The sequence below is a fragment of the Pelodiscus sinensis genome, unplaced genomic scaffold (genome assembly GCF_049634645.1).
Source record: "Pelodiscus sinensis isolate JC-2024 unplaced genomic scaffold, ASM4963464v1 ctg65, whole genome shotgun sequence".
NCBI classification, from domain to species: Eukaryota; Metazoa; Chordata; order Testudines; family Trionychidae; genus Pelodiscus; species Pelodiscus sinensis.
In genome coordinates this window covers 586759-607749 of record NW_027465825.1, presented here as the reverse complement: position 1 = coordinate 607749, position 20991 = coordinate 586759, and the positions used below count along the sequence as shown (strand labels likewise).

The 20991-nt window shown below is 45.4% G+C and overlaps 1 protein-coding gene across 4 annotated transcripts in view; it reads right to left on the bottom strand.

Moving 5' to 3' along the window:
- PIF1 (PIF1 5'-to-3' DNA helicase) overlaps positions 1 to 20970 on the bottom strand; it is a 69949-nt gene extending 48979 nt beyond the window's left edge. For 2 of the 4 annotated variants that reach the window (XM_075914604.1, XM_075914607.1), the window contains exons 1-7: positions 20464 to 20970; positions 16799 to 16928; positions 14149 to 14274; positions 13866 to 14019; positions 5410 to 5524; positions 5227 to 5333; positions 4125 to 4264 (exon numbers count right to left, since the gene is read on the bottom strand). In XM_075914604.1, coding sequence (XP_075770719.1) covers positions 4125 to 4264; positions 5227 to 5333; positions 5410 to 5524; positions 13866 to 14019; positions 14149 to 14274; positions 16799 to 16928; positions 20464 to 20970 — 1279 coding nt within the window. The remainder of the gene's footprint in view (positions 1 to 4124; positions 4265 to 5226; positions 5334 to 5409; positions 5525 to 13865; positions 14020 to 14148; positions 14275 to 16798; positions 16929 to 20463) is intronic. The other 2 variants (XM_075914605.1, XM_075914606.1) reach the window with 2 other exon arrangements.
- Between the last annotated feature and the right edge of the window lie 21 nt (positions 20971 to 20991).

Below are 20991 nucleotides of genomic sequence, written 5' to 3'. Positions count from 1 at the left end.
GGCTGTTAATCTTCATCCCTTCTTGTGTCACTTAGCGCATTGGTCCAGGAGCCGACCTTGTCCATGAACACAGAGGCAAAGAAAGCATTGAGTACTTCAGCTTTCCCCACATCATCTGTCACTAGGTTACCTCCTTCATCCAGTAGGGGCCCCACACCCTCTCTGATCACCTTCTTCTTGTTAACATGCCTGTAGAAACCTTTTTTTGTTATCCTTCACATCCTTTGCCAGTCGCAATTCTAATTGCGCTTTCGCCTTCCTGATAACCCCCCGGCATTCTCGAGCTATACATTTAAACCCCTCCCTGGTCATTTTCCAAGTTTCCACTTTTTGTAAGCTTCCTTTTTGTGCTTAAGTTCACCAAGGATTTCCTCTGTAAGCCAATCCAGTCTCCTACCAGGTTTGCCTCTCTTGCTATGCATCGGGATGGTTTCTTTCTGTGCCTTCAATAAGGCTTCTTTAAAATACTGCCAGCTGTCCTGGACTCCTTTCCCCTTCATAAATAAATAAATGGGGATTGCCTACGTCCTAGAACTGGAAGGGACCTTGGAAGGTCATCAAGTCCAGTCCCCTGCCTTCACAGCAGGACCAAGTACCATCCCTGACAAATTTTTGCTCCAAATTCTTAAATGGCCTCAAAGATTGAACTCACAGCCCTGGGTTTAGCAGGCCAATACTCAAACCACTAAGCTATCCCTCCCCCCCTTCATGTTTTTATCCCAGGGGACTCTGCCCATCAGGTCTCTGACGGAGTCAAAATCTGCTTTTCTGAAGTCTACGGTGTGTATTTTACTACTCTTTCTTCCTTTGGTCAGGAACCTGAAATCTACCATCTCATGATCACTGCTTCCCAGGTTGTCACCCACCTCTACTTCCCCTATTAGTTCCTCCTGTTTGTGAGCAGGTCAAGCTGCGCATGGCCCCTGGTCGGATCCTTCAGCACTTGTTCCAAGAAGTTATCCCCAACATTCTCCAAAAACTTCCTGGATTGCCTGTGTACTGCTGTATTGGTTTCCCAACAGATGTCAGGGTGATTAAAGTCCCCCACGAGAACCAGGGCCTGCTGTCTGGAAGCTTCTCTCAGTTGTCCGAAGAAAGCATCATCTACCTAATCCACCTGATTCAGTGGCCTGTAGTAGACACCAACCACAACATCATTGCTGTTGTTTGCACCTCTAAACTTAACCCATAGACTCTCAACAGGTTTTTCTCCCTCTTTATACTGGAGTTCAGAGCAATCATATTGCTCTCTTACGTTCAGTGCAACTCCTCTTCCTATTCTCCACTGCCTGTTCTTCCTGAACAGTCTATACCCTTCCATGACAGCGCTCCAGTCATGCGAGTCATCCCACCAAGTCTCTTTTATCCCAATTAAATCATATTTCTTGGACTGGGCCATGGCCTCCAGTTCTTCCTGTTTGCTGCCCAGGCTTCTTGCATTAGTATACAAACACCTCAGACAACCAGTTGATCACCCTAACCTCTCCATTCGAATCAGGGTCCTCCTTTCTTGTTCGTTCCTCTTTGCATCTCTTCTCGATATCCAACTTTCCCACTCCCCTCAGGGTTTTGGTCACTGTCCCCCAACAAACCTAGTTTAAAGCCCTCCTCACTAGGTTTGCAAACCTGCCCGCGAAGATGCTCCTTCTTCTCTTGGTTAGTTGGATCCCATCTCTTCCTAACAATCCTTGTGCCTGGAACAGAGTCCCATGGTCGAAGAAACCAAAGCCCTCTCTGCGACACCACCTGCGCAACCACGCATTTACTTCCTCAATTTGACGAATGGCTCGATGTCAGGATGGCGGTTGGTTTCTAGTGGAGTGCCCCAATGTTCAGTTCTAGGACCGGTTTTGTTCAATATCTTTATTGATGAGGGGATGGATTGCACCCTCAGCAAGTTTGCAGATGACACTAAGCTAGGGGGAGAGGTAGGTATGGTTGAGGGTAGAGATAGGGTTCAGACAAATTGGAGGACTGGGCCACAAGAAATCTGATGAGGTTCAACAAAGACTAGTGCAGAATCCTGCACTTGGGATGGAAGAATCCCAAGCATTATTACAGGCTGGGGACCAACCAGCTAAGTAGTAGTTCTGCAGAAAAGGATCTGGGGATTACAGTGGATGAGAATCTGGATGAGTCAACAGTGTGCCCTTGTAGCCAAGAAGGCTAATGGCATATTAGGTTGCATTAGGAGGAGCATTGCCAGCAGATCCAGAGATGTGATTAGTCTCCTTTATTCGGCTCTTGTGAGGCCACATCTGGAGTAGTGTGTCCAGTTCTGGGCCCTCCACTACAAAAAGGATGTGGATGCATTGGAGAGGGTCCAGCATAGGGCAACCAAAATGATTAGGAGGCTGGAGCATTTAGCAGGGTGCCACAACCGCGCACGCAGGGGCAGCTGGGGGAGGCCCGGGAGAGGAGACCCGCAGGGAAGTGGCCGAAGCCTTCGTGCAGCATTTGCAGGGTCAGTCGGCCCCGGGCACTGAGAGCGCCGACTGCATCACCCAACCGTTGCAGGCTGGTGACGTCACGCTGCGCAATGTGCCCCGGAGGCACCGGGGAATGACATCATAGCAGGGACAACGGTGGAGGATGCCGGGTGATGACGTCCCATGCTGGCCTACCAGGACTTCAAAAGGGTAGGCCCCAAGAGGGAAAGGGGGGGGAGAAGGACTGCGTCAGGGAAAGGACGGGGGATCAGGACCGGAGAAGGCGAGCACTGAGTGAGATAACTCGGGTTCCGGGACTGGCTGAGTAGGAAGCGGCCCAGGGCGGGGCCGTGTAACCTGAGAGCAGGTGAGTTTAGGGGTAACTACCCCACCCGCTGAACAGAAAGTGCTCTTCCTGTCTTAGGGCCTTGGGTCGCGGCTTGGGCGAGAGGATGGGCCCCGAGTCCCCCTACTCCGCCCTCTTCGTGCCGTGGGCATGATCTTCCAGTGAGAGTAAGGCCAAGATTACTCTGGGACAAGATACTCTGTAGGAATCTATGTAATTCGGCGCGGGTGGGGGTGGAGGGGGAATTGTAACAATGTCACGTCCCAGGCAACGGGCACGGCGTTTGTGACTATTTACAGAGCACATGACCTACGAGGAGAGACTGAGGGATTTGGGTTTGTTGAGTCTGCAGAAGAGAAGAGTGAGGGGGGATTGGAGAGCAGCCTTCAACTTCCTGAAGGGAGGTTCCAAAGAGGCTTGAGAGAAATTGTTCTCAGTAGTGATAGATGGCGGAACAAGGAACAATGGTCTTAAGTTGCGGCTGGAGAGGTCCAGGTTGGATATTAGGAAAAACTATTTCACTAGGAGGGTACTGAAGCCCTGGAATGGATTACCTAGGGATGTAGTGGAGTCTCCGTCCCTAGAGATTTTTAAGTCACGGCTTGACAAAACCCTCGCTGGGTTGATTTAGTTGGGATTGGTCCTGCCTAGGGCAGGGGGCTGGGCTTGATGACCTTCTGAGGTCTCTTCCAGCTCTATGGTTCTATGATTCTATGTTCTCTTTCGTGGTTAATAAACTTATTTTTGTTTTATCTAAAACCAGTTTGTGAGATTCATAACTGGGGGGCAAAGAGCTGTGCTTATCTTTCTCCACACTGAGGGAGGAGGTGAATTTGATGAGCTTACATTGTAAAGTTCTCTCTGCAGTGCAAAATAATACAATTTTGGATGTGCACTCCAGCAGGGTGTGCACGCAAGTAGCTGTCTAGCAGAATCTTCCCCACGCAGAGCAATTCCAGCCTGTCTTTCTGCAGAGGGGTGCATCCCTACTTGGAGTGTGTTCTGGAGGAGGCATGAGGGCATGACTCAGCAGGACTGTGTGAGGGAGTGGGCAGACTCAGACATTCATAAGATATTGTATAAGAGGGGAGACTAGGAATAGCAGAAATTAATTAAATGAGAAGCAGGTCTGGTCTATAGCTCATTGGAGTTAAAGTATATATTAGGATATTATGGTTTAAAAAAACAAAAACAAAAAACTCTAGGCAAGTTTCATTCTATGACAACAGCTGGAAGAGGTTGTGACTATAGAGTGTGAGCTCTACAATGCCAGTTCTTCAGCACCCATTATCTACAGTGTCCACTCCTGCTGCTGCAGTGAACAGCTCTTTCTCTCCCCATGGGTTCACCTGGTAACTGTTGCAATCGTCTCTCATTTGTTAGTTCTACATCATCCTTGTGGGTGCAGAGCCGAGTTGCAAGGATCCCATCTCTCTCAACCCTGTTAGTTGCTGTTTCCATTAGCTTTCTGGTGACCTCATCTGTGCACCTGATGAAAAGTGGAGGAGGTAAATAGGTACCATAACTTCGTAGAAAAGAATAAGGGTTTTAAAAGACTCCAAAGGGAAATCTCAGGTGATAAATGCCAAAAAAGTGAGTACACACACACACACACACACACACACACACACACACACACTATGTATATATATATACACACACACACAAATATCTGTGGCAAACACCACACAGTAGCTATTCCTACTCCAGTGTGAACCATTTCAACTTGTGTATTCAGGCTCTGTCCTCCCCCGTGCTTCCCCCATCTCCCATCCCTCCTGGCCTTACCTATTAAGATTTGTAAGGTCTCCCCCCACTGCATTAATGGAGCTTCTCTGAGAGTAGTCATAGTGGAAGCACAAATGTAAACAGGCTGTTACATTTAAGCCACAGTGCTGTATCAGACCTGTGCTGACTGCTAGATCTACACTACTGCTCCTATCCAACAAGCTGCCCTGATGTAGCTATAAGAGATTGAAAACATGGTTAGTTACAGATTTTCCCATTGTTTTTACAAATACCGACTAGCATGGCAACTCCTCAGACTTAGTTACCAATGTCACTGAAAGCATTCATATGGGGATTTCATGAGATCACCATAGGTTAATTTTATACCAGCATTGCTATATTGTTCATTTGTCCCAAGATCATTAGATCCATCAGCAGTTAGCATAACAGGTAAAAGTGACACCATGGAGCAGGGAGTCAGTAACAATGGAGGCAGCCTACTGAACTGGGCAAGAAGCAACTAGCATTATGATCTTTCATTAGCTGGAGGAATTGAGAAGCTGTGGGTCTTGGCAGTGGATGAAGCAACGCTGTGCCCAGACACCTTAGCAGCCAAATACCCAAGTATGCCACTTTTAGAAGTTGTGAGAGAGGTAGCCAAGTGAGATCTCCCCGTACAGAGACATCTGTGAGGAGAAGTGAGGGCAAGAGGTTCCTCCTCACCTGCCCAGGCGGATTGCACGCAAGAGTGAGATGAAGCTCTTATCAGTTTGTCTTCGCACTTCTGTCAGTTCCATGTTCATGTGGATGCATTTCCTCCAGCTCTTTGCCTGTGAATAAGTTATTCATTCACTAGGAGACAGACACAAACAAAGTCGGAAGTAGTGGGTAGGATGGGCTTCACACCTGGAAGCAGAACTTGGTTTCCTCATTGCCTTTGCTGACTGGTGGTAGTTGTAAGAAGTCCCCACAAATGATCAGCTGTATTCCTCCAAATGGGTCTTCCCGTTTCCTGACAGCTCTGTAAGGGGAGTGAATTTAATATGATCAATAATGACCTTAGCACAAAAAGTAGAAGGGGGTCTCATGAAATTTGCTGATGACAAAAGGTTGGGAGTCCTCATCATTACAGAGAAAGATCAGAATATTTGACACCTGATGACCATGAGGTCTGAAATAATAGAAGTGGCATGAAATGTAGTAATGCAAGGTCATGCACTTTGGGACTAACGAGTTTGCTAAAGCTGGGGGCTGCTTAGCTGGAAATTACAGAAATTAAAAATATAGAAGTATTAGTCAACTGCAGGATTATGATGAGGCCCCGATACAATCCATCTATGTTAAAGGCAAATCTGATTCTAAGATGAATCGTGAAAAGTTTTTTCTGACAGAGAAAGGGAAATAGTAAAACCACATCTGCATTAGGGATGTTAAAAAGCAATTATTTAGGTAACTATGTAACAGTTAAAAATCTTAGTGGTTACACACTCTGGGCTGTGCAGTATAAAGCTTACAATGCATGGCCTGCAGCACAACTGCATCTTGGGAGCGAGGTCGGCAGCCAGTGCATGCTGAGCTGGCTCCCAGTCCCACTTCTGGGGAGCCGGCTGCACTGTGGGCTCTGCAGTATGTTTTAGACTGCAGAGTCTGCAGCATGGGGCAGCAACTGACTCCCTGGGAGCTAGCATGTACCAGCTCCTATCTGCTGGCCCCTTTCCTGGGGAGCTGGCTGCCACCCTACATGGCTGCCTCTCCTGTGTAGGGTGGCAGCTGGCTCCCAGCTTTTAAGGGTGGCTCCTGACATGCACACCAGATCTTGCCTCCAGCCCTGTTCTCAGAGAGCTAGCTACGACTCCATGTGGTAGGCTCTGATACAGAGACAGCAGCATGGAGTGGCAGCCAGCTCTCTGAGAGCATGGCCAGGAGCCAGCATATAACCACCACATTAACCAATAAGTTCTAGGGTTCTTATCTGTTAACCATTTAAACAGTTACACTATTACATCCCTAATCTGCACCATTATGTACAACTCTAGTTACTGATGTTCAAAAAAAAAAAAAAAAAATTCGAGCTGGAACAGCCACAGAAAAAGATTACTAAGATGACTATGGGAAATGGAGAACCCTTTTCATAAGAGGAAGCAAAAAGAGTTTGGCTTGTTTAGCAGAACTAAATGAAGGCCGATAGGCGATATGACTTTCCTCTATAAATACATTGGGGTTAGGTGCACATTCAGGCCAGAGAAGAACAATTTAAGACAAAGTACAGGGTTGACATAAGAAAAAATGGTTACTTACCTTCATAACTCTTGTTCTTCGAGATGTGTTGCTTATATCCATTCCATGTAGGTGTATGTGCACATCATCAGAAATTTCTCCCTCAGCAGTACCCGTTGAGACATCAGGGAGCCCCCTGGAGTGGCACCGCTATAACAGATAATATATACCTCTGCTGGCCCTCCACCCCCTCGGATCCTTCTCACCAGACTACTCTGAAGATGGGGAAGTGGGCGGAATTTCAAATGGACATGAGCAACATATCTCAAAGAACAACAGTTACAAAGTTACATTTTTAATTCAAGTGATTGCTCATGTCCATTCCATGTAGGTGACTCCAAAGCAGAAACCCCAGGAGGCGGGGTGGGAGCTCTAACTTTCAAGTGAGCATAGGACAGCCCTGCCCAAGGCTACATCCTTCCTAGCCTGATGAGCCAGTGCAGAATGATTGGCAAAGGTGTGGATAGAAGCCAACATGCAAGCCCTACAAATGTCTAATATAGGGATCTGAGCCACAAAGACTGTAGAAGAAGCCTGTGCCTTAATGGAGTGGGCTGTAAGGGAGGGGACTAGCACCCCAACCACACCATAGCACTCCTTGATACAAGACATGATCCACAAGGAAACTGGCTGCCCCTGCAGACATTTCAAAATCGCCAAAACAGCTGTGGGGACTTACGGAATGATTTAGTTCTTTCCAAATAAAAGGCTAAAGCTCATCTAACATCCAGAGCGTGTAAAGCCTGTTCCTTACCAGAGGCATGGTACAAAATATATCAGAAGGACAGAAAAGGTCATGCTGGTGGTGGAGTGGCACTATACATGAAAGAAAATGAAGAATCAAATGAAGTAAAAATCTTAAAATGTTCCAGAGAAACTCTATGGATACTAATTCCATACTCTAATAATAAGGATATAGCGGTAGGGATATATTATCAACCACCTGATCAGGACGGTGATAGTGACTATGAAATGCTAAAGAGATTGGAGAGACTATCAAAATAAAAAACCTCAAAAATAGTGAGGGATTTCAACTATCCCCATATTAATTGGGTACAGGTCACTTCAGGATGGGCTGTAGAGATAAAATTTCTTAATACCTTAAATGACTGGTCCTTTGTAGCAGCTGGTTCGGGAGCCCACAAGGGAAGAGGCAGTCCTTTATTTAGTCTTAAGTGGAGTGCAGGATCTGCTCCAAAGAGGTAAATATAAATGGACCGCTTGGAAACAGTGACCATAATATAATAAAATTTAACATCCCTGTGGTGGAACACACACCTCAGCAGTCCAACACTGTGGCATTTAATTTCAAAAAGGGGAACTACACACAAATGAGGAGGTTAGTTCAACAGAAATGAAAAGGCACAGTGACAAAAGTAAAATCCCTGCAAGCTGCATGGAAACTTTTCAAAGACACCATAATACAGGCCTAACTTAAATGTATACTCCAAATTAAAAAACACAGTAAGAGAAGCAAAAAAGTGCCACTGTGGCTTAACAGCCAAGTAAAAGGAGCAGTGAGAGATAAAAAGACAAGTGGAAGTCAAATGCTAGTGAGGAAAATAGAAAGGAGCATAAACTCTGTCAAATTAAGTGTAAACATATACTAAGAAAAGCCACAAAGGAGTTTGAAGAAAAGCCAGCGAAAAACTCAAAAAGTAATAGTAAAATGTTTTTTAAGTACATCAGAAACAGGAAGCTGGCTAAACAACCAGTGGGGCCCTTGGACAATCGAGATGCTAAAGGAACACTCAAAGATGATAAGGTTATTGTGGAGAAACTAAAAGAATTCTTTGCTTCAGTGTTCACGAATGAGGATGTTAGGGAGATTCCCAAACCTGAGCCGTTCTTTTTAAGTGACAAATCTGATGAATTGTCCCAGATTGAGATATCATTACAGGAGGTTTCGGAACAAATTGATGAACGTAACAGTAACAAGTCACTGGGACCAGATGGCAGTCACCCAGGAGTTCTGAAAGAACTCAAATGTGAAATTGGAAAAACTGTGATTTGTAACCTATCCTTGAAATCAGCTTCTGTACTTAATGACTGGAAGATAGCTAACATGATGCCAATCTTTTAAAAGAGCTCTAGAGGTGATCCTGGCAATTGCAGACCAGTAAGTCTAATGTCAGAGCCAGGCAAATTAGTTGAAACTATAATAAAGAATAAAATTGTCAGACATGTAGATGAACATAATTTGTTGGAGAAAAAAGTCAACATGGTTTCTGTAAAGAGAAATCATGCTTTACTACTCTGTTAGAGTTCTTTGTCGACAAAACTATACCTGCATCTACACTACCGCCGCGGTCTGTCAAAAGTAAGTTGACAGAACGCGGCAGTTTTCTCGACGGTGGTAAACCTCGTTTTACAAGGAATAGCGCCTTTTTTCGAAGGTACTCTTTCAAAGAAAGGCACTATCGCATGCAAAAACTGTGCTTTTGACAACAGAACTGGTTGTAGTCTAGATGCTCTTTTTCGACAGGGGCTTTGTCGACAGTATCTATCGACAAAGCCTCTGTCGAAAAAGGCGTGCAGTCTAGACGTAGCCTGGGTGTTGGAACTGAAAGTTTTATTCTTTTTATATTTGTATTTTAGGTTTAGTAATGTAGTAATGTAAGGTAATATATAATCATATTTAATATTGTAGTAAGTCAAATTCTTTAGTTAAATATATATCTCCTATATTTCCTCATTCTAAAGCGTAGTGAGTAAAAGAGACGGGATCTCATATTGTGTCTATGTCAATGAGATTAGAAATATTGAAGGCTTGGGCCTTCGATGTGAATTTTTTTGATTTTGCTTCAAATAAAACACTGCTGTTTACCTTTGAAGGATTTTGAGAGAGACTGTATGAATGAGATATGTGTGAAGGTCATCGTTAGAGCCAGATGTTCAAGAGAAAAGGGGGGAGAATGTGGGGTGAAGACAAACTGTAAAAGACAGACTGTGAGGAAACATATCAGCATCAGAGAAACCATCAGAGCGTACCCACGGTCAAGAAGTGATCAGATTGGCACATTGATGGCTCTAAAGGTGAAAGGAGGGCACCCCTAAAAACAACTGATTAACAATCCAGGACAAGATGAGCTTTGGAAAATGTTCTGGGAATACGGACATCAAAAGCTAACACTCCGGTCCATTAATTTCATCAGAGAAAAGGATTATAAAAGCAGGGTGCTTTGCTATGGGACTTTGGATTCGTCTTGCCACCACCTCCAGAGGAGCATCAGATCGATTGACCAACAAAGGCCCTGCTCTACCTCTGTGTTCAATCTAGCTCGCCACTAGACTGATACAGAATCTGGACTGGTAACTAGAACATCGTCTGGCGGGAGTGTATGTGTGTGTGTGTGTGTGTGTGTGTGTGTGTGAGAGATTGAAAAGCATATGCAACTGTTGTATTCTCAATAAATGTGGCGAATTGCCTTTTCCCCTATAAAAGATCTTGTGTGCTTCGTTTAAGCAGATAACATGGGGACTGAAACCAGTGCCAAGGCCTATGTGGCACCGGAGAGGCATGTGAGGGGCTGGATGCCCCCCGCACTGAACCTGGTGCACTCTGGGTCACTGGTGCCAGGTACTAGGCCACTTCCATAAGGATCATCTTCAAGTGGGACTTTCTTTCCTGCTTGGTATGTGGCTTGAAGCCCTTGCAGGTCTTATGAGCCTCAGACAGGTGGACTTTGCGGAAGCACTTGAGACAGGCTCCATGGAGGGTCTCCACAGGATGTAGGCTTCTGGCACTTTTCGCTGAGCTTTAAGCCTTGGGGCCCAGGCATGCCCCACCAGATGCACTGGGGATGCGAGTGAGCCCTGCACCTGAGTACTTCAAAACTAAGTCCACCACTTACCAACTTTTAACAACTTAGATAAACACTACCAACTTAACAGCCATGGAAGGTGCAAACAGCTCTGTGTATACTCCCAGGCCAGGAAGGATACTATATATTAACTTTGATTCTTATCTGCTTATTTGAACTACCCAATCTTCAGATACTGATTCCCTCTGCTCTGACTCCCACCCTCTTCCTTTTTCTTTCCTTTCCCCTCCCCTATTTATTTTGTGTGTGCACATCCTAAACTCATAACTCCAGTAATCTGAATTGGGCTGTGCCTACGAAAGCTCATGATCCCATCTACATGTTTTGTTAGTCTATAAAGTGCTACCAGACCATTTGTTGTTGTTTTTCTGTAAGACTCATTCGGCTACCCCACCCCCCCAAGCTTGTGAAACTTTAGCTAGCTAAACAACAGGAGAGAACTGCTAAAAGCTTGCAGAGCAACAGCATTTTACAGGAGGGGTAAGAAGGAACTGAGGAGGGCCAGCAGGGGTATATATATATATATATTAGCAAATATAGCAGTGCCACTCCAGGGGGCTCCCTTGCTGGCCCAACAGGTACTAAGGGAAAATTTTCTGACAACACATGCATGCAGCATGCCTGCATCTACATGGAATGGACATGAACAATCACTCGAAAAACAAATGGGTATAAATTGGTCATGAATAAATTTCAGCCAGAAATCAAGTTTTTAAACCATCTACAGACTAGTAAGAAGCTGCCCAACAAGCCATTATTCCAAAGAGGAAGAAACAGGAGGCTGGGGAAGACTACAGAGGTAGGCAATAGCTCAGGGAACACCAAAGGACTGAGAAGGACAGGGAGACTATTTGTGTGACAAACAGGGCTAGGCCACTAAAAGGGAATATCTCATTGGAGCGATCAGATGAAAAATCTCTTCCAGTTCTATAAATACATTTAGAGCAACAGAAAGTGACAGAAAATGTAGGTTCTCTACAAGAAAGGAGAGCTAATAAAGGATTGATGTTAAGAAAGCTCCAGTACTGATTGTCTCCTCTACTTGAATCTTCACTAAAAATAAAAATTATGACCAGATGTTTTACAGCATTAACATTAACAAAGAGGAAAGGCACACAAGCCAAAACAAGGAAAGAACAGATTAAAGAATATTCAGATAAATTAGGTGTGTTCAAGTTGTCAGGGTCTTATGAAATTCCATTACCTATTATCTTTGGGCACGTCTACACTTGCACCCTCTTTCAATAGAGGGATGCAAATGAAGACAATCGAAATTGCAAACGAAGCCAGGATTTACATATTCCCGTGCTTCATTTGCATAATCACATTATGGTGCTATTTTGAAATAGCATTATTTCGAAATACAAAACGTGGTGTAGATGCGGCTATTTCGGGAGAATACCTTTCTACTGAAATAACAGTTAAACCTCATTTTATGAGGAATAAGGGTTATTTTGAGGGAAGGGTGTTCTCCTGAAATAACAAACACGGTGTAGATGCGGTTATTTTGAAATAGCCCCATAACACAATTATGCAAATGAAGCACGGGATATTTAAATCCCGGCTTCATTTGCAATTTTGAACGTCTTCATTTGCATCCCTTTATTGAAAGAGCGTGCAAGTGTAGACATACCCTCAGAGAACTCCTGGAGGATGGGTGAGGTCTAAGAGGACTGGAAAAAGGTAAACATAATTCTAGGGATGTTAGGTACCATGTAATTGATAGTCATATAACCATAAAAAAAATCTTAGCAGTTACAAGACAATTCGGCAAGTCCCCGGAAACAGGGCTGGCAGCTACTGCGTTCCTGGCCCCACCCTAGGGAGCCCGCTGCTACCCCATGCGGTATGGCAGCAGCCCGTCTGTGGTGGTCCAAGCTCCCCATGGACAGAGGCTGCTCCACGGCAGCTTCTGCTGCTCCCCACCCCACCGCGCTGCTGCCTCGGATAGAGGCAGCAGCATGGGGGAGGGGAGAAGAGAGAAGCGTCACTGGGTAGCTGGTGCTGGGGGAACCGGCTCTCTAGGAAGCAGCAAGGTGGGAGGCAGGCAGGTCCGTGGAAATGGCACACGTGGGAAGCCTGCTTGAAAGCCTGCTCCCATGAGTATAGGCTCCTGCCTGTCCCTCATCACCCTCCATGCTGCTGCCTCTCTATCAGAGGCAGCAGCAAGGATGGGGGAGGCAGGTGGACACAGTGCTCAGGGGAACCTACTTGTAAGTCAGCTCCTCATAGGCACAGGCTCCCGCTCCCCTCCTTGCTGCCTCTGATACAGAGGCAGCAAGAGTGGGGAAAGCATGTAGTCAACAAGATTAACAGATACTCCTAGGAATATTGATTAATCCTGTAGTAATCTACACGTTGACATCCCTACATGATGCCTATTAGATAGACAGACAGACAGACAGACAGAAAGAAAATCAGGGGGATCTGGGAAATTATAAACTAATCAGCTTAATTTTGAAACCTGAAATTATACTGAACCAAATTATTCAACAATCAATTTGTAAGCACCTAGAGGCTATTACTTATCACCTTATTGTCCAACAAGGATTTGTTAAGGATAAGCCATACCAAACCAGCCCAATTCCCTGCTTTGACAGGTTTATTGACTAGTGAACATGGGAAAGTTGAAAACATGGTACTTGACTTTAGTAGGGCTTTTGACACAGATCCATATGACATTCCCATACACTAAGTCAGATATGTGGTCTAGATAAAATTACTGTCAAGTGGGTGCAAAACTGCTTGAGGGACCTTCTGGAAAGCATAGTTATCAATTGTTCCTTGTAAAACAGAATGGATCTGTCTGGAGTAGCCTCATAGGAGTTTGTCTAGGATTCAGTACTATTCAATATTTTAATTAATGTCTTGGGTGCTGAGTAGAGAGTATGCTTATATAGAATATAAAATTTGTGAATTACATCAATCTGAAGGGGTTGCTAATACTTTGAATTCCAATCCTGTCCTCCAAACTGACATTAAAAATTGGAGAACTGACTCAAAATCTTACTATGTATTTTAGAAATTTGCATCTGTCAGTCTGAGAGTCCATTTGTCAAGAACTCTTCTGAAAGGATAAGAGCTAGGGCCATCAAAATTTGGTATGCAGCTTTCTCTTTTCTATGATTCTATAATCCAGAGACTCCCAGTTACCCTAGGTATTAGCAAGCCTTACCTCTCAATACTGTGACTGAAGGTAGGGGAAGGCAACTCTAGTAAAGTGAGCCAGGGAATTTTATCTATTTGCCCATGACCACTCACCTGGCTACTGCTTCTAGTTTATCAAAAAACTTGCCCTCCACCATTGAAATCTCATCAATAATTAAGTGCTGGCAATTCAACCAATGTTGACGCACTCCAGTTCTCTGAGCCAGCTCAATGCACTGATCTAGAGGAGCTTTCCCAGAACCAATACCTAATGAAAGAAGAGAACACATAGGTAAGTATCACCAAAACGCCAAGACTTACCAGATCTTTTCCACTAGTCTTCTCCACATCACTGCAAGCCAGGAGAAATACTCAAGCAGAAAGTTATTCTTTTTACCTGCAAAAGCATGGAGCGTGGTGCCACCAATATGACAAGCTGCCACTCCTGTACTGGCTGTAGCATAGGTGCTCTTTGGGGGCAGTGAACCCACAATCTTTTTCAGAAGATATGACTTCCCAGTCCCTTTTAGAAGAGAAAAGTTATTTCAGAAAGAGGCTCTCTCTGACACCATTAGTCAAATGTCCTCAAAACACATATAGTTTGAATTCCAGCACCAAACTCCTAATACTGCTCTTAACTTTGTTCATTCAAAATGTCAAACACAAAAACATTAGGAACAAAAGAACAGCATGAACACAGAGTTCAGCTAACTATAAACCCAGCCTGTCAGGAAAGGGTTAGCTCTGTTTGACTACTCAGATAAGCTGCAGTTTAGAGTTTTTTGTGGGCCCTCCCGTTTAGGGACCCAACTCCCCACACTGGAATCCATCCATAAAAAAAGAAGGCATAGTATGTATAAGAGTATTTTACTTAGTGTAATTTAAATTGACTAAGCTTCTCCCTGATGTGGATGACTTACAAGACTTCCCCTTTTGTAGAGGTCAAATTGTTCTTTCCCTCATTCCACTTTTTAATGTACATCTTTGATTTCATTTTCTCCTTTATAAAAAAAAAAAATGAAATTCTAAAGTATCACTAAATATAGCTACACTTTGACAAAAGTCTTGACCTATTGTATATCTGCACTAAAGCACTGTAAAGTGCATAGGTTACAACAGTACCAATTCCAAGTGTTAAAAATTATTAATCAAGTCCCCAAAATCATGAGATGGCCCTAAGACAAAACACATTCAATTAAAAAAAAGTGAGTTCTCCTAATATGCCTTTTAGGCAAAAAACCTTTAGGGTTCTCATTTGATCCTTTGCTCAGCAATGAAGAGAACCAGAAGCTTTGTGAGAGAATCTCATTTAATTTTAAATAATCACATGACTCCAGGGACTGGGTATTTCAATAAATGAGACTTGTGATAAGAAAAACCTCCCACAAACATTGTCAACTTGCAAGAAAGATTATGATGCCCTACTTCGACAAGGCATAAAACAATTCAAAATCTCTGCTTGCTTACAAGACCATAAATGTAGCTTAAAAGAGGAGTGATGCATAAAGGAGAAAAGCCGCCGCCGCCGCCCCCCCCCCCCCCCCTCAATGGATCAGTTATTTACATCAGGTCAGTTTGTACTAGGGATGTCAGCATATAGTCAGGTAAACCATTAACTGATAAGTCTGAACTTATCGGTTAATCGTAATGACTACACACATTCCCTCCCTCAGATTATATCAGAAGCAGCAAGGGAGGGGAGGCAGTGCCCATGGGGAGCCAGCTTTTAAGCCAGCTCCCCATGAGCACTGGATTCTGTGGAGCCGCCTGCTCCTCGCACCCCATGCTGCTGCCTCTCTATCAGATAGCAGTGTGGGGAGGAGCAGGGGAAGCGGGAGTCGATATGCATGGGGAGCTGGCTTTTAAGTTGGCTCTCCACATGCTGGTTCTGCAAAGTCACCTTCCTAACTCATGCTGCCTTCCACAGAGGCAGTGGGGGCAGCAGGAAGAAGCTGGTGCTCAGAGGGAGCCAGCTTAAAAGCCAGTCCCCTATGAGCACCAGCATCATAGATCCGCCTTCCCAGAACGGTACTGCTGCCTCTGTATCAGAGATAGGAGTGCACGGGGAAGGTGGGATGTCAGTGCAACCCCTGTCCGCAGGGAGTTTGGGGGCAGGAGATGGAAGCTATGCATCTCTCCTTTTGTTTATAAAGAAGGTGAACATTTTTTCATCTCTGCTTTTAAAAAATAGCTTCTGAGCAGGCTCAGAAGCTAATACAGTTAGCAGAGTCTGCTCAAGCGCCCCTGTTACCTCAGGAATATGAATTCCCATTCTATTTCCCGGCTTGAGAAGAGCGTAAGAAATTTGCAGAAGACAAACTGTTCAATTGCATTTGTATTAGAAGCAAAAAATGCTATCATTAGTACTAGCATCAGTGTAGCACCACTGTTGGTAGCAGTGATGCAGATGGGGAAAGAAGACATTTTAATCACTGTGCAGATGTAAACATACATTAATAAAGTAATAGAAACTGCCAGTGCTTGAACTACATTAGAGCTGCACGAACCAGTGGGAGTTCAGGTGCGAATCTTTGCTAAAACTGTTCAGTCCAGACTAGGGATATGAAAGTGTAACTGTGTACAGTTAACTGTTGAGCCTGGGCTCATTGGTTAACATTCATAGTTACATGCAGGCTCCCAGTATGCATGGGGATCCAGCTTAAAAGCCAGCTCCCAGGAAGATGCCTGCCCCCCACCCACGCTACTGTCTCTGTATCAGAGACAGCAGCATGGAGCGGAGAGGGGGGGAGGGGGAGGGGGGGAGACCGGGACTGGCAGGAACATGTATCCGTGGGGAACAGTGTAAAAGCTGGCTCTCCGTGTGCACAGGTCCCTGAGGAGCCATCTGTTGGTGTGCATGAAACCACGTAACCGCTGAAATATTCAACAGTTCCATGATTAAACACATTTTCACATCCCTAGTCCAGGCCAATTCCAAAGTTTCCTGATGTTCCTATGAGCACAGATTAAAGCTTCTCAGCCCTAATTTGAGTGCAGTTAGGACATGCAGGTTAATTTTGCTTCACTTCAGCGATGCAGTTTCTCACCAGCACTGCCTGTAAAGAAGACATTCTTTCCACTCAGCACTGCACTCAGCACAATGGACTGTTCTTGAGAGAGTCTCATCTGTGAATGCATTAGCGGAGTTAGCTTCTTGGAACATTTCAGATCAGCCGCCTGAAAGGAAGAAGTTATATTTGTGTACTAACCAAAATGTTTAAATAGCAGCACATACCCTGCAAGACTCATGGACATTAAAACTTTTGGAGGAAACATTCTCCGAAATACCTTCCCCACCCCTCTAAGGATATAAAAGTGGAAATTAATTAGTATCACTAGTCACAATTTTAAATCCTACAATGATCTCCAGTGAAGTAACTGTGTTGCAATTTATTTGCAATGTTACTGTAGCTTTATTAGTCCCAGGATATTAGTCCCGGTCTACATGACAAGTTTAGGTCAAATTTAGCTGTGTTAGGTTGATTTTATGAACAATGAGTCTACACCACCAAGCCTGTTCCTCTGACTTTAAGGGTGGTTAAAATTGGTTTCTATACTCCTCCTTCATGAAAAGAGTAATGCTAAATTCAACCCCCTCGTGTGTTCGATTTTGGGGTAGTGCAGACACAGCACTGTAAAAGTCGATGTTCTTAGACTCCAGGAGATGCCCCACCGTGTCCCAATGTGACCACTCTGGCCAGAAGTTTCAACTCTGCTGCTCTCACAGGTACATAGGAAAAGCCCCAGCAAAATCTGAATTTAATTTCTTGTTTGGCCAACATGGCAAGCACCAAGGTTCCCTGTAAGTGGTGTACCTATTTTCTGAGTTCCTCTCAGAAGTTCAAAGCTCCCATGCAGGCAGAGAGCTCAGTTGACCAGCAAGGGTAGGAGCATCTCACTGAGAAAGCAGCTAAACAGGGCCTGCTTGAAAGGAACAGCTCCCAGAGCAAGTAAAGAAGGAAGATGTTGGATCAGAGTCTGGACACAGTGTATGAAGCAAGCAGAAGTGTTTATTACACACAGCGCTGGTGGAGTGTCACTTCACTTGTTAGGCTTGGTGAACACCGCCAGACAATAGGTTACAATTGATTACATAGGATGCTGATGGGCAGAGGGAAGTGATGGGGGTGGTAGAGGAGAGATCCCGGAGGCGAAATAGGTGCTAACCGTAAGGCGAAATAAGAGCAACAATCTAAAAGGTTACATAGTGTTTTCCGTCCATAGCGTTCAGAATACCTTATCTCTAGTAAATATAGTTTAACAAGTACTTAAAGCAGACATCAATTGTCAATTATGTGTTAAGTGGTGATGTATCAGTTAATGTCAGGATGGTATCTTTGCACGGATGTGATCCATTGGCGTTATGCCTGGGGAATTAAAGCAGAAGGTAATAAGGGTACATGACAATTGCGCATTTGTTCTTAGCACCATTTAATGTGATAGTGCTATGTCCGGTCTCTCACTCGCTGGGTCTTTCCCTGGAATGTGATTGCCTGGCTAGTTATCTCTAGGATGAACTTCCTCAGATGGCCTAGGAGGGGGGGGGTACCCGTCTACTCATGCAACTGTGCCTTTTACTTATGTATTTGTAGGCCTGTTCCAGGCTTGAGATTTAGCATAGGGGTTCTTAACAGAATATAATAGCCTGCCTCAGAAATGTTTACCCTATAGAAGATAAGGAGACAATTAGTGGCTGGGGGGAGAGGAAGAGGGGAGGGACGGAGTACATAATTAATTGGCTGATGAGGAGTCAGAGGGGAGGAGAGTTTGGAAAGTTAAGTCTGCATGAGGCGAGAGAGGCAGAAACTCAGCACTCTCAAGCCTCCTGGGAAGGGGACATAAGCAAGGCTTGACAAACGGCGGTGAAAGCTGCTCGCCAGCCCCACACTGCGCAAGACCCGCATTGCGCATGCGCACGCCGCAAATGAATGGGGCACCCGGCTGAAATCTACTTGCCATGGGCAAGTAGATTCAATACTTTGTCGAGCCTTGGACGTAAGAATGGACATATTAGGTCAGACCAAAGGTCCATCTAGGCCAATATCCTGTCTGCCAACAGTGGCCAGTACCAGATGCCCCAGAGGGAGGGACCACAACAGGTAATCATCACGTGATCCCTCTCCTATCATCCATTTCCTGACATACAGAGGCTAGAGACACTGTTCCTATCCATCCTGGCTAATAGCCATTTATGCACCTAACCACCATGAATCTATTTAGTTCTTTTTTGAACCCTGTTAAAGTCTGAGTTTTCAAAACATCCTTTGGCAAGGAATTCCACAGGCTGCCTGTATGCTGCATGGAAGAAAAAAAAAAAGCTTCCTTTTGTTTGATTTAAATCTGCTACCTATTAATTTTATTTGGTGACCACTAGTTCCTATGTGATGGGAACAAGTAAATACCTTTTCCTTATTCACTTTTTCATACCAGTCATGATTTTAATCGACCTCTACCCTTAGTCTCCACTTTTCTAAGCTGAAAAGTCCTAGTCTTTTTAATCTTTTTTTCATATGGGACCCTTTCCAAACACCTAGTCATTTTTGTTGTCCTTCTCTGAACCTTTTCCAATACCAAGATATCTTTTTTGAGATGAGGTGACCACACTTGTATGCAGCATTCAAAATATGGGCATACCATGGTTTTATATAGAGGCAACAAGATATTATTTGTCTTATTCTCTATTCCCCCCCCCCCTTTTTTATGATTCCTAATATTGTTTGCTGCTGCACACTGAGTGGATGTTTTCAGAGAACTGTTCATGACTGCAAGGTCTCTTGTGAGTAGTTGTAGCTAAATTAGTCCCCATCATATTTTATGTGTAGTTGGGATTATTCCCCCCCCCCCCCCATGTGCATTACTTTTCATTTATCAACATTAAATTTCATTTGCCATTTTGTTGCCCAATCACTTAGTTTGGCAAGATCTTTTTGAAGCTCTTCACAGTCTGCTTTGGTTTTAACTATCTTGAACAGTTTGGTACCATCTGCAAATTTTGCCACCACAATGTTTACTTCTTTCTAGTGGTTTCATTCATGTCTGTGTTTCTGGCTTCTTATGCAACCCACAGTGTATCGCTCTCTAAGTCAAAAGTAGCTACCCTACTGAGAATGCACTCCATCAGTCTCATGCAGAGTGAGGACATTAATTTTCAATTTTACAAAACTGGCTCAAAAAAAATGGTAATAAATTTGACCTAATCTCATAGTGTAGACATACTACAAGGTGTGAGAGGTAATAATTTAATGAAATTGTCTGGATGAGAGCACAGGTGCCAACTTTCAAAAGTGCTTAAGGGGGAGGTGTGTGACCCTTGTTCTGCCCCACCCCGTCCTTTCTACCGAGTCAGTACTTCAGCCCCAGAACACCCATGGAGTTGGCACCTATGGGTGAGAGAGGTCAGAAGAAGAGCTCTCTGTTCAGCCAATGAAATATATTACCTCTTGAAAGTTAATGTAGGTGTTCCACTTGGACTCTGCACTACTGACTTCTCACCGACCCGGTCTCGATTGGGAGATGAAGTATGCTTGGCAAGCTCGCTAGTTAACATGTAGCGGGCTTTCCAACACCCGTGTCTCTCGAGTGCAGTAACAGCTTGTGCTAACGGCCAGGGACCGACAGCACGTCCCCGCTTCCCGACCCAGAGCAGCGCCCAGCAGCCAGGCTGAGTGTGCAGCCACAAAGGAGCGATAGCGTCCCCCACCCCCATCAGTACCTGGCTCTCGCCTCCCGCCGCGCAGCTCCTGGCTCCTCTCCGCGGCTCGCTCCCAGGGGCCCGCGGGCCCAGCCCCTCGGCGGGCGGCAGGTCGCGGGGCTGCACGGGGCTGACGGTGGCGAAGGCGCGGGGCAGGCTGCAGAGCAGGCGCGCGCGCTCGGGGACGGCTCTGGCCCCGCCCAGCTTGAGGCGCAGCAGCCGCAGGAAGCGGCGGAGGCGCTCGGGGGGGCAGTTGGCGAGGAGCAGCTGCTCGCGCGCGGAGCCCAGCCACAGGCCGCCTTTCCCGGCGCGCGCGAAGCGCGTGAAGAGCCGCACGTCCCCGTGCAGCGCGTAGGTCAGCGGCGCGCGCCCGCCGCTCACCCGCAGCACCAGCTCGCGCAGCTCGTTCCGGCCCAGCGCCAGGCCGGCGTCGCGGATTACGCGGCGCTGCGGGGCCGGGCCGCCCGGGAGCAGCCGCTCGATGGTGACCGTGCAGCGGATTCGAGCGTCCGGCTCCGCGTCCTCCATCGCCGTCCTCCTGCTGCCCGA